This window comes from Geotrypetes seraphini, chromosome 7 (assembly GCF_902459505.1).
Source record: "Geotrypetes seraphini chromosome 7, aGeoSer1.1, whole genome shotgun sequence".
NCBI lineage: Eukaryota > Metazoa > Chordata > Amphibia > Gymnophiona > Dermophiidae > Geotrypetes > Geotrypetes seraphini.
This window is the reverse complement of record NC_047090.1, coordinates 1692077-1706495: the sequence shown is the minus strand read 5'-3', so window position 1 is coordinate 1706495 and position 14419 is coordinate 1692077. Positions and strand designations below refer to the sequence as shown.

General features: G+C 42.0%; 1 protein-coding gene across 1 annotated transcript in view; it reads left to right on the top strand.

The window, feature by feature from the left end:
* The window catches only part of SLC17A8 (solute carrier family 17 member 8), a 62792-nt gene extending 49117 nt beyond the window's left edge, over nucleotides 1–13675 (top strand). Inside the window, exons 8-12 of the mRNA XM_033953026.1 lie at nucleotides 889–1038; nucleotides 4102–4234; nucleotides 7956–8066; nucleotides 11246–11373; nucleotides 13328–13675. Coding sequence (XP_033808917.1) covers nucleotides 889–1038; nucleotides 4102–4234; nucleotides 7956–8066; nucleotides 11246–11373; nucleotides 13328–13675 — 870 coding nt within the window. The remainder of the gene's footprint in view (nucleotides 1–888; nucleotides 1039–4101; nucleotides 4235–7955; nucleotides 8067–11245; nucleotides 11374–13327) is intronic.
* The last annotated feature ends 744 nt before the right edge of the window (nucleotides 13676–14419 follow it).

Sequence of the window (14419 nt, the reverse complement as noted above, 5' to 3'; positions counted from 1 at the left end):
ACATAAGATTTGCCGCTGGTGGGTCAGACCAGTGGTCCATTGTGCCCAGCAGTCCGCTCATGCGGCGGCCCCCAGGTCAAAGACCAGTGCTCTAAATGAGTCCAGTCAAACCTGCGTACGTTCCAGTTTAGCAGGAACTTGTCCAACTTTGTCTTGAATCCCTGGAGGGTGTTTTCCCCTATAACAGCCTCCAAAAGAGTGTTCCAGTTTTCCACCACTCTCTGGGTGAAGAAGAACTTCCTTACATTCGTACGGAATCTATCCCCTTTTAACTTTAGAGAGTGCCCTCTCGTTCTCTCTACCTTGGAGAGGGTGAACAACCTGTCTTTATCTGCTAAGTCTATTCCCTTCAGTATTTTGAATGTTTCGATCATGTCCCTTCTCAGTCTCCTCTTTCCAAGGGAGAAGAGGCCCAGTTTCTCCAATCTCTCACTGTATGGCAACTCCTCCAGCCCCTCAATCATTTTAGTCGCTCTTCCGGATGGCTTTTCAAAACCCGGCACTTTGGGTTTGGAAAAGCTTCCCCCAAAATTGTGGCGGGCAAGAGCACACAATGAGGCCATGCACACGCACAAGTGCGCTTGACGTCATCGTGTCGCATCTGTTCATGTGCGGATGCCTTCTTGCCTGACCAGAGCAAGCAGCGGGGGCGTGGCAAGGGCAGGATTAGGGTCAGGACTGGGGCATGGCGGGGACGGGCAGGCCTGGGGGTGGGTTTAGGGGGGGTCCGATTGTATGAATGTAAAATCTGGCAACCCTACAAAAAGCCCCATAATCAATGTATGATTCAACCTAATGAGCGGTTGCATACTGCTATAAGTGTAATAGCTGGTGCAGATTCTGTACGTGGTTTTGCCTACAAATGTGTCCTTCACTTGTCCGTTGTAGAAGTTTAAAACCCCCTGGAGCAGTTTCTTCACTTCAATGCCAGTGTATGCAATCATCGTGGCAAACTTTTGTAGAAGCTGGACTTTCTATTTGCTGCTCATAAGCCAACCAGCGTACTTTGAAGAGGTCTTTGAATTTCCTATAAGCAAGGTACTATAAACTTGGAAGCATGATTTTTTTGTTCATTTTGGTGGCATTTTAGCATGTATCAAAGATTAAATATGTATTGTTAATTTTGGTGTATCTCAGGGGCGAAGTTAGCATTTCAGGCTACCATTAAGATATATGATTTTACCATTAACTTGTGCTATTACTAAGGGCCGCCGCGGGAGCGGACTGCCGGGCAGGATGGGCCACTGGTCTGACCCAGCAGTGGCAATTCTTATGTTCTTAATGGTAGCCCATGTCAATAGCAATGCTAAATGCATTGACGATGTCTAACCAAAATCTCTGTGCAACTTAATTTTTCTTAATTAAATTAGTCTGGTAATTGACCACGCCATTAAAAACAAATTAAAAAAATTAAAAATGATTAATTAAAGTTACATGTGAAATTTCATATGGTGCCTAAGGATGCGCTACCTGAAAAGTACTGTAGGTGTCATTAATATGCCAAGTCAGGCACCACTTGGCGTGATTCTATAAACAGCACCTAGGATTTGATTGACAACTGTGCGCGTAGGAGTTAGACGCTGTTTATAGAATCAGGCCCTTTCTGAGTAATTCCAGGCCTCTGTACCTGCAGTAGTAGACACGTTAGATTACATCCCACCTGAATTCCCAGAATATTATATTAAAAAATTTCTATATCAGCCTAGTAGCTCTGTACCTTTGGGTTGAGCCACCATATATGCTTAAAAGTCCCCACAACTGCATTCCCTCTAACATAACTTTTGGACCACACTAAATATCATCTTTAAGTGCTCAGGTGCATAATACCATTGGTAGCGTGCCATATTATGATTTTCAATAAGGATACTAGCAATTTATACTTCAAAGGGGATTTATAGGGTCAAGTTGTCTTCTCAAGTCAGCTTCCCCATAAATATGGACTTATTTAAGGGATGGTCAAATTGCTGAAGGAGCCTCTAGCCTATAAATGTGGGTAAGTCTCCCTCATCTAGCCTCATACATTAAAGCTGCCTCAAGCAGGTGTTCTCATAACTTTTCAGATTAAAACATGAAAGACAGGGTGAAAGAATTCATCACCGTTCCTGTCCCCGTGGATAACTGCGGGAATCCATCCCCATGTCATTTTTTAAAGTTTGTAATGTTTTGTCTCTATTTGACTATATTTTAATATGTTAATCGCTTAGAATTTGATTAAGCGATCAATCAAGAAAAATATGAAACTTGAAACTTTAAGAAGAGAGGGAAGAATCAGAGTATGAATAGACACAGCCACCGACCCTCAAGCCTTGCATTGAAGAATGCTGGTGTAGAAGGACTGAGGTTGAGAGACACTAAAGAATGACAGTCTCTGATATCCAGAGCACATATTGTGATGTCATAATGCCTCATTCCACCAATGCCTAAGAGCCAATCACATCAGTGATGTCGCAATGGGTTCATCATCCTATAGTTGGCTCACATAAGAATCAGAGTATAAATGGGCTCAGCCACTGACCCTCAAGCCTTGCATTGAAGAATGCTAGTGTAGAAGGACTAATAAGAAGGGCCAATAAGAGCCAAGCTTATCAGTGATGTCACAATGGCTTCATTATCTTATACTTGGTTCACATAAGAATCAGAGTATGAATGGGCAGAGCCACTGACCCTCAAGCCTTGCATTGAAGAATGCTGGGGTAGAAGGACTGAAGTTGAGATAGACACTAAAGAATGACATGGGATGGTTTTCAGCGGTGTGGTGGACAGCCCAGACCCATTCTAGGATTAAGGGGTTCATTTGCATTGTAAAGCATACCCTATTCCTAATTGTGAAGATAGCATGGAACGTTGGCTACTCCTTGGGTTTTGGCCAGGTACTAGTGACCTGGATTGGCCACCGTGAGAACGGGCTACTGGGCTTGATGGACCGTTGGTCTGACCCAGTGAGGCTATTCTTATGCTCTTAAGTGATGAATTCTGTCACCGTGTCATTCTCACTGTTCCAACCCATAGTCCTCCTTCAAATTTTCAAAGGCAATAATGTCCACCTCAAAGATAAATTGACCCAGGACACACAGACCCCATGCCCTCAACCCTTTAGAAACAGGATCCTGGCTACCTGGGAGAAGGACCGCCAGTTGGGAGAAGAGGGTCAATCTATACCACCAGCAATTTGGCCAGAACTTCTTTTTAACTCTGTTCCAAACAAAGAACATATTTCTTGAGTAGATGTTGAAGCTGGTACATGCTTTCTCACATCCAGAGTATCAACTCCCAAAAGCTAGTCAAAAAATGAATTTGGCCTAACATGTATGAGTGAGACAGATAAAATGTTGTTAATGAAACTTTATTTTAAAAATAGACTGACCAAGTTCTGTGGGGACTTGGTTAGCATCTTTCCAGATGTCTCAAGAGCTACTCAGTTTAGAAGAAAATAATTTTTGAAATTGAGAACTAGAGTATTGGCACTTGAGGCATCATTTTACTTGAAGTTTCCTTGTAAATGTTTAGTTAAGATACAAGATACTGAATTTGTCTTTTGGGATCCCATTCAATTGCAACAATTTTTGGTAGCTCGTGAACAGAAGTGAGATTTCTTCTTTTTTTTTTTTCTTTTCATTTATCGATGAGGAATAAGGGTAGGTATGTCCCAATGTCCTAATTTAGTTGGGAATGATTTGAGTTCATTGGAACTCAACCCATTTCTTTGTTTTTCCTTAAAATTTATTTGATATAAGCAATATGTTTCCTCTTTTAGTGGGCTTGTAAAGGATTGTTTTTTTGTATTATTTGTTATATTGAAACTTGTATGGAACCTTTTTTTCCTTGATATCTTTATGATATTGTAAATGTATTAAATCCAATTAAAAAAAAAAAAATGAATTTGGTCCAATAAAAATTTGTCGCCTTATCTTTCCCATTTGTTTACTTTTATCTCTGTACATTCAAATATACTAATGGTAATCACCTGACTAAGCCATTTATCTGAATAATAGCGGCAGTTATCTGGATACATGGTTTGATTATTGGCTCAATTATTTTTTAGTAAAAAAAAAAACCATGAAACGGCTTGGTCATATACAACTTTTCTTTTCTTGATCTAAGGTTGGGTTTTTGTCTGCGGTTCCACATATGGTCATGACAATTATTGTACCTATTGGGGGACAGCTGGCTGATTTTTTACGGAGCAGGAAGATTTTGTCCACAACCGCGGTCAGGAAGATCATGAATTGTGGAGGTAACGTTTACATTCAACAAAGAGTCTTCTCGTAAATAACTGAATTTCATCACCTGGGTCCATTTATTCATTGAATTCATCATTAGACAAATAATTATGATTCTAAGGGGTAAAGTTATTAATGTGGGCTATGGTTAATATGTTTTATTTATTTATTTGTTTTTATTTATACCCTGCTTACTCCTAAGAAGTTTACCAAAAAACATTAACCATTACTGTTAACTCGTGTTATTTTATACAATGAGACTTACCCCCCTCCCCCCTTTTACAAAACCATAGTGCAGTTTTTAGCACTGGCCATAGCGGTAACAGCTCTAATACTCATAGAATTCCTATGAGTGTTGGAACTGTTACTGCCGCAGCTGGCGCTAAAAACCACGCTATCGTTTTGTAAAAGGGGGGGATTAGTTACCAATAACTGGGGGGTAACGGTAAAGTAACATGTCGTAAGCCCCCTTTTATCAAGCTGCATTAGGGTATTTTTATCGTAATTTGCTGTGGTGAAAACTCCGATTAGAATTTCTTTGAGTGTCGGAGCTTTTACCGCAGCGACTTGCGATAAAAAGCCCTAATGCAGCTTGATAAAAGGGGGCCTTAATGTTAGCCCATGTTGATAACTTCCCCCTTTAATTAAAGAGAAATGTCTCTAGAAATCAAAATCACTGCTATATAGTAAAAGTGAGTCAGGTATAGGGCAATCAAGCCATTGTGACATCACGTATGAGTCAGGCTCTTAGGCATTGGTGGAATGAGGCATTATGACATCACAATATCAGCTCTGTTGCCAAAGACTGAAACTCTTATCACTAAGGGGGGGGGAGTTATCGATGTGGGCTATGGTTAAGAAGTGTTATTTTACCACTAACATACTGGGTTTTTTTTAGCACAGGTTCCATATCTTAACCGTAGCCCACACTGATAACATCTCCCTTAAATGTGGCAATCCATAATATTAGAAGTATGTTACCACAATATATTTAACCAGAGAAGAAATGGAATTGTCTCAGTGTATGAATATCTTTTGAAATGCCTGGAGCCCCACTGATTGTAAAGAGATTGCAAGGCCATTTTTGATGTAATGTCTAAGTCCGACTTTGGACGTTTTCTGCAGTGTGTCCAAATATTGAGTAGAGAAAATGTCCATTTATGAAACTGCAAAACAAGTAAGAGACTGACCCTTAATCCCACAGAAAATGCAAATCCAGCGAAAATGAAAACTCAGTGGAGATGGAGATGTTCAAGATGCAGGCTTTAGTTAAAAATATACAAATTCATAATCCACCTAAAATATACCTAGGACCCAACAAGGTTCCGTGTTTCGACAATGTTGTCTTCCTCAGGGGTCCCTAAAAGTCCTGTTATAAAAACACGTGGATTAAAAACTGAAAACAATAGTGAATCGTAACTTTGTGCGGATGAGGATTCCTCAAAAGTGGGCTGTCTTGGTTTTTTTGAAAATGACCATTTCTAGACGTGTTTGCCCTTAGTACGCCTATCTACTTTGACCATTTTTTTAATATAAAATGTCCAAATGCAAAACACACAAAATAAGTCATTAGGAGGTATGAGGGGAGCCAGCATTTTTAGAAGACATCCTAGATGAGTAGTGGGGCACTCTAGGGGGCATTGCAATGAGCATCATATAAAAAGTCACAGGTACACACCTTACCATAACCCCCTTACATTGTATGGGGAGGCCTCCAAAACCCATTCAAAACCTACTGTATCTATCTGTCTACCACCTCAATAGACCTTATGCCTGCAGGTGTCACCTATATAAAACCATAAGAATAGCCTTACTGGGTCAAACCAATGGTCCATCAAGCCCAGTAGCCCGTTCTCATGGTGGCTAATCCAGGTCTCTAGTACTCTCTCCCACCCTTCCATACCAAGCAGTGCTCGCATCATCCCTCCCCCTCCACCCCGTACCTCTGTATTATCTTCATTAGTGAGCAATGTCTGCATGTTGCTCGCACCAGCTGTTCTAGAATATGCCTGTTCCACACACAACTTAGGCACAGGCATTTAGGCCTAGTTTTCAATGGCATAAATGCTTGCACCTAAATGTTAGTCATGTGGATGGGCGTGACCCGTGATTCTATAAACCATGTCTAACTCCGAAGGAGGTTTATAGAATCGTACTAAGTGCTGATCTTTTTGGCACTGCTATTTTAGGGGACATACAGAGAATTTGGTCCATAACGTATAGAATACTCTAAGTTATGCACCTGTCTCCAGTAATCTCATTTTCTCAGCTTCAGAAAACTTTTAAAAGCATTTCCGTACCAAGACAGGGAGCCAGCCCTGAAGTAATTGAAATGGTAATTGTGAACAGTGGCATAGTAAAGGAGGGGCGGGAGGGGGGCATACCACCCCGGGTGCCATCTTGGTGGGGCGCTGGTACCTCTCAGCACCCCCATGCCATGCTCATGCCCTCTCTTCCCCCCGTATCTCTTTAAAGCTTCACTAGTGCAAGCAATTTCTCCAGCCTGCTGCTCACACCAGCCTGGCTTCCCTCTGAAATCACTTCCTGATAGTAGGGCCAGGAAATGACATCAGAAGGAAAGAAAACACCAACACAAGCAGCAGGCCAGAGAAGCTGCTCATGCTAGCGAAGATTTAAAGTGGTACAGGGGGAGGGGAAGGGAGGGTGCGAGTGTGATGTGGGGGGGAAGGAACGGGGGTGGGAGTGGAGTGGAGGGTATGGGGGATTCCACTACCCCATGCGCCTCCTATCCTCACTCCGCCACTCCTCTCTCCCCTCCTACCTATCCTCCTCCCCTCTCTCTCTCCTCTCTTTAAAGTCACCTTGAGCCGGTATAGGTATGAACGACACACAAATAGAAGATTATATTTGATTGTAAAAGCTCATTTCTAGACTGTCTAATGCAACTCCTGGGACATAGCGATGAGCCAACGATGAGCCATAGTTACTTGAACTTGTGTAACTATGTATTTGTAATTATAACCTAATTGTATTAATAGCTGTACTGATCGACCTGTACTAGCAACTGTTTTTAATGTCCGTGTCAAACCGTCCATTGTAACTTCCTGGGTAACTGACCCAACCTCTTGTACAGTTATCCGACCTTGAACTGAATAGGTAAAGGTGGACTAGAAAACTTGATTAGCATAATATAACGTTTAGACATGAGCACATGCCAGTTCTATGACTGGTTTAAGTGCTTTTTAATCTAGTATTCTGGAAAGGAAAGTAGACACCCTACATTCCTTTATAGAATAGGCTTCAATTAGATACCTTCTGGGCGCCAAATTATAAGAGTTATAGAATTACCTCCATAGCGCTTTAGTGCAGGTAACAATGGCTCTGGAATCTCAGATGTGGAGGAATATACACCAGGCCAAAGTCTCCCTCCCTCCCCTCCACCTGTACGTGCTACTGTTATAATTACTCTCCCCTCCCGATTTGCGGTTTTAGGATTCGTGATTTTGATTAGTCGCAATTTCCTAAAACTGGAATCACCCCACCACCTTCCCACCTCCCGGACCTTACCTGGTGGTCTAGTGGTCTTTCAGGGTAGGAGCGATCTTCCTACGCTCCTGACCCGTGCAGATTACTCATAGAAAATGGCTGCTGTGAGTTCCCGTCATAGTCTGAAGAGACTAAGGGGACCTTGAAGATAAAACATTGCTAACAAACGTCATTACAAAAATATGTATCACTAGGGATGACGTTGTTCATGTCTGTTTTCCATTGCAGGTTTTGGCATGGAAGCAACTCTGCTTTTGGTGGTTGGCTTTTCTCATACAAAAGGAATGGCTATCTCTTTCTTGGTTCTAGCAGTAGGATTTAGTGGCTTTGCTATTTCAGGTAAAATTAAGCTCTTTTGAAATTGTGTTCTATGCACTCTTCCCTCTAAGCTGAGCGGGAGTCCTTCAACTGCATTGCTATCAGTAGGGGGGGGGGGCAGAGTGCTCTGGGTGCCATCTTCGCGGGGCGCCAGCACTTGTCCTCCTCTCTGCACCCCTCCCCCCGGCGTAGCTGTTTAAATGTTCGCCGGCACAAGCAGTATCTTCCACCTGCTTCTCGCACTTGCCTCAGTTCCCTTATGATGTAACTTCCTAGTTGCGAGACCAGGATGTGATGTCAAAAGGGAGCTGAGGTCGGCGCATACAGCAGGTAGAAGATGCTGCTCGCTCTGGCGAACATTTCAACAGGTATGCAAGGGGTGGGTGGGGGCACTCAAACATTGGGGAAGAGTGGGAGGGATGCTCAAGTGGCAGGGAAGAGTGAGGGGTTGCATGGCTGCCAACCTCCCCAGCTACACCACTGAGTAGGGGGTGGTGCTTCAATATTGCGGTTTCTGTCTAAGGACAGGCAGGTTCCCTGGAGTCCTGCAGAAAATGTCTGTCCCTCACTATTGAAAATGTGATAGCGAAACAGAACCACCCACTGGCAGAACTGTAGCTAGAGGATTCAGAGGGAACAGTGGTTCTATGTAGGGTTGCCAGATTTTATTCTAGGCCTGCCCAGTTCTAACCATCCCTGCCCTGTTACTCCCCCAGTCCCACCTCCAATCCCGCCCTAGCTCCACCCCAGCCCTACCCCCTGCTCTCATCAGGCAGGAGGAAATCCGAGCATGTGCGGATTTCCTCCTGCCCAATGAAATTTAGGGAGACATGTCCGGGGTTCTGGACGGCTTTTCAAAACCCAGCACTTTGTCCGGGATTTGAAAAGCCTCCCCTGGTAGTCTAGGAATACTTGGTTCCAAAGATTTTAAACGTGTTAACTGAGCTTTCAGTATTTAATACTAACAAGAATAAAACATATTTCTGGAGGATCCAAAAGAATATGTGTCATCACCCCCAGCATTGGCTGAACTTGGAAGTTCACCAGATCTGGAAATCAAACCTGGGTCTTCCACAGGAGAGTGTATAGTGTAGCTTCTAATTCTCTGAGTCAGAACCAAAGAAGCAGACCCAGATTTCCAGAGGAGAAAAAGGACAATCCAAACAAACAAGACTGGAAATCCAATGTTCTGGACGCTGCTTTTATTCAGTAAATCTTTTAAAACACAAAGTCCACATTTGTCATAGTAGGACCCAACATGGGCCGTGTTTTGGCAAAACACGCCTTCCTCAGGGATCCGAGATATAAATTACGTAACCTTTACAAATGTGGAATAACATAAATAGCCTGACTAGCCACAATGAAAACCACCAAAGAGTTGTGAAATTTGAACGCTGGAGACACGAAGTAGGTAAAAAATTCACTGAGCCAGCCCCTTATCTAACATAATACAATTTAATCAGAAGATTTCCTGGATAAAGGACCTTAGTATACAACGTCTTATGTTTAAATTACATACTGTTCAGAGTCCCCTATTCATTCAAGAAAATGTAAGGAAATCCCTATTGAAAGGACTTTTAAACATGATTACATAAATGCAATTTTAGTTTTAAAAAATTATAAATACGATGGTCCTTTCATAAATAATGCACACTATTTTTTTTTAATTTACATGTTTTATTTTTTTTTTTCCAAGTATTTCTTTACAATCCTTCAATATAGTCTCCCTGTTATGAAATGACTGAGTCCCAACGTCCGGGAAGCTTCATAATTCCATCCAAGGCACCGTTTTTGTTCAGCTGCCGAATGGCTCAGGAAATGGCGGAAGAAAGCTCTTCCAGAGATGTAAAACGATGTCCATGCATAGGTTGTTTCAATTTTAGAAAAAGGTCGAAGTCTGGTGGACTCATGTCTGGACTGTAGGGAGCATGAGGTGACACCTCCTAGCCGTATTCACATAGTTTTTCAATGATGACATTCCCTATGTGCGGGTGAGCAACTGAGGTCGGGTTTTGTGCATTTTTTGCAAAAAATCACGATAATACACTGCTGTGACACTTCTTCCACATGGAACTTTGTCTGTGATGATGATGCCTTCATGATCGTTCATCGGTTGTTGATTTTGGCCTTCCTGGTCTTGCATCATCATCTATGCTCACATGGCCACTCCGAAAACGAGTTGCCCACCGAGAAACTGTACTATGGTCCACTGTTAACTCAGCACAAAAAATATACAACCCTTTGGACAATGTTGTAGCCAATAGTGTCCAATCTAAAATCCAATCTATAATTGGCTAACACTCTTAGTCCCTCAGGGAGAACGTTTGAACTAAGAAAAAGTGCAAAATAATTAATTACAAAAGTTCTTTTAATAAATGGACATCAGTATGAGCCCTTGGTGTACAAACGAGGGATTTTAGGCTTGGGTAGTAACTCATAGATGACCAGCACCAGACATAAGCCTAAATGAGAACTGCCCCATACATCATTTAGTCCTGTTTGATATTATCAATCTAATCAAAATCCCATTTAGATCCAAGTCAAACATTCACACCGGGGGAAAAAGGAAAAATACTTCACGTAACGCACTGTGGATTTCTGTCGGGTTTTTGCCACATAGAGTTACAATCTTAATGTACAACCTGTGCTCGTCAACAGACACAGTACCCGAGACACCTGCAGCCTCCATTTCCCACACTTGTCACAGCCACATTATGTACACTGCAGAGTTCCTAAGCACATGTCCTGCTGCTTCAAGCACTGAAGTGAAAGTGAAAGTGAAAGTGAAACAAGGTTTTACTGCAATTGCATCATCCACTCCCCAATGTTGCCAACCTCTGCATTATTTATGAAATGACCCTCATATGTTTAAATTAACCATTCAATAATAGTACAAAGGACTACATATAATACAGCAAAATTTCAGTGAACCAAGCAAAGAATGCAAAGCCATGCAAGGTCTGAAAATAACCAACCAGTACCCCCATACTACATACTTTCCCCAACAAAAAAAAAAGAAGAAAGAAATTAAAATAAAACAAAATAAATAAAACTATACAGAGTTACATTTCTGTAGTCCTTGAATAATGTGCAATACATTGCAGAAGAAAAAATATTTCCTGGATATAAAAAACATAAAACAAATGCTAAGAGGGTGAGACCTTCCTTTTTATGTGTATTTTTATTTTCTCCAATTATAGGTTTTAATGTCAATCACTTAGATATTGCACCAAGATATGCCAGCATCCTCATGGGGATATCTAATGGTGTTGGCACCTTATCGGGAATGGTATGTCCACTTATTGTTGGTGCAATGACGCGGCATAAGGTAATTTTTAAAGAATTTAATTAACCAACAATTTGATTTGGAATAGAAAATAGGATTTATACCTCTATAGATCCTCAGTATATGTTGCATTAGGATAAAACCTTGTTTGAAAATCTTTCACTGTAACTATGGCAAACTTTTTCGAGCCGGGGCACACGTTTTAGTGTAATTTTAAGTGAACTGCTTAGATTGTACATTAGGCAGTATCAAATCAAAATAAACTTGAAACTTGAAATTTTGAAACTTGGCCCTGGCTCGAGACACCCGGAGGTGCGCTGGCGTCAGCGAGATAACATCACACACATGTGACATCAGCGTGCCGCTGTCAGCGCATGCGCAAAGGCCCTTCTAATGGGCCTTGCGCCGAGAGCAGGACCTTTACTGGAGAGAAGGGCCAGCAGGGAGAAGAGGTGCCGGCGTGGGGAGATTGTTTACAGGACGTGCCTCTCTTCGTGAGAGGCACGTCCTGTAGACAGTCAGTCGGCGTTGGCACTTCTCCTCTTCCCCAGTATACCATGGCACATCTGAAATCTTAGGAGGTACACTGGTGTCCTGTGACACACAGTTTGCGATACACTGTTGTAACCTATAACTGTATACAGTGGAACGCCAATTATCCGAACTCCAATTATCCAGTTGTCCAGTTATCTGGATTGCCTTGGGGGGGGGGGGAATCTCAGTTTATATTTGAGTCCTACCCCCCCTCCTCAATTTATATTTGAAGACTGCCCCTGGAAGTCTCGGCAGCTATTTTCATTGCTGACAGAGCAGGGGCAGGAGCAAGTAGGATCACTCCTGCCCCAGCACTGCCGCTAGACCCCCAGGGAAACATGGTAGGCCTGGGGTCTTTTCTGTGGGTCCAGGAGCAGGTTGGTGGTGCCTGTTCAGGGAGCGAGGGGGAACGCTGCCTTTTCTTGGCGGGAGAAGGGGGGGGAGGATGCACCGAAGGTATTTTTTTTTAAAGACAATAAATTACCGTCCAATTATCCAGATTTTTGATTATCTGAACTACCCTCTCCCAAGGATAGTCTGGATAATCGGTGTCCCACTGTATTATACCTGTTGGTATTAGATCCCTAGTATGTGTCGAGTTAGGATAAAAACCTGAATTGCAAAAAATTAAACTCTAATCCATTAATTGTATATTATGTATGTTAACCTGTAACCTGTTCTGAGCTCATTGGGGAGAACGGGATAGAAAAAAAATCTATTTTCTCGCATTATTAAAGCTAAAACCAGTTTACTGGAAAAAAATGCAAATCCCATTAATGACACAGGAAACTAGACAAAACAGATATTTCTGACTTTCACACCCCCAGCATATGTCCATTTGTTAAACCACTATTTTTCTTGTGCATAACATTACATACGAGGGGCTGCTGAAAAGTGCTCAGCCCAGCCAAGAAGCGAATGATGTAGAGCCATGAAACTTACAAGTTATTCCACACTTTTCTTGACACTTTTCGTTTCAATGAGGCAAATGCATCTAGCAAATGGGAGCAAGTACAGGGAAATCGAGCCATTGTGACATCACCAATGAGGTTGGCTCTTAGGCATTGGTGGAATGAGGCATTATGACATCACAATAAGAGGGGCCGCTGAAAAGTGCTCAGTCCAACCAAGAAGAGAATGGACACTTTTCATTTCAATAATATGAAATGAAACAAAACAAAATGCAGTGTCAAGAAAAGTGTGGAATAATTTTCATGGCTCCATATCATTCTCTTCTTCCTCATATTTTTTCATTGTGAATGGTTTTATTCGTATTATATAAAAGATTTATCGCTTTCAGCCTTTTCTAAAATATTTGCCCATCTCTACATGGGTGAACTTACACATCTACAGTATTTCTCCACTTAAACATATACAAAGTTATCCTCCCCAACATTGTTCTCATCTTATTGTCTGTGCTGTCATTCTAACTACGATTATGTTTGTCAATTGTTGCCTATAGACCCGAGAAGAGTGGCAGAATGTGTTTCTGATAGCTGCGATCGTACACTACAGCGGGGTTCTATTCTATGGTATCTTCGCCTCTGGGGAGAAGCAAGAATGGGCAGATCCAGAAAACCTTGGCGAGGATCAATGTGGAATCCTAGATCAAGATGAACTAGCCGAAGAGACTGAACTGAACAGAGAGTCTTTTGTTAGTCCACAGAAGAAAATGTCTTATGGCGCTACCGTTCACAGCAGCGAGGTGCGAAAGAAAAACTGGAGAAAGCACAAGGGAGTGACGCAGGACTTAGAGGTGGAAAACCCTCCCTACCAATATGAAAATGGCAATTTCCAAGATATGTCGTAATACCGGGGAACGACTAGTATGGTAAACAATGGTCAGTCAGTGTCTGCATTTATGAGCATTTCCTGGTATGCGCGTGCTGGTTCTAGTTCAGAAAAAGGCTGAGGACATTTTCCAGTTGTTGGCTTTTTTTTTCCTGGAAGTCTCTTCCTGCTCTTTCATACTTCCAGGGCTGGGCTCTACCTTGGGAATCCTCTCACCCCATTTTATATCTTTCCTTCCTTCTCCTCCATGAAATTTGTATTCTGGTCATTGCAGACAGTCTTGAACATTGCCACTAGGTGTCACCCTTAAGCAGTGAGTACAACCCCCTCACTGCCAAGGGCTGCAAACGTTTCCTTGCTGATGTGGGGAGCGGAAAACCTAAATGGATTATTAAACTAGGGAACATCTGGAAGAGCCACTGAGCCGTCCCATTAATGATGATATTTTAGCTCTAGTGAGCTTTCTTTGAGGGTTTACATAACTTGAGAATCACTTGGACTATCAGGAGAGGAACTGTACTAATTATTTCTCCATAATGCAAAATGGGTGAATCTCCTTAGTACAGTACATCACATCTAAACCCTAATTCTATGGTGTTAAAAATTGTGCTTGCAAATATGGGCATGTGCCTAATTTACACGTGTAATCTAATTGCATAACAAGCTAATTAGCACCAGTAATTGGGTGCTAATATTGGCACTAAATGGCAATAATTTTAATTTACATTTGCATCTTTTAATCACTATCCTATAAAGATAAGAA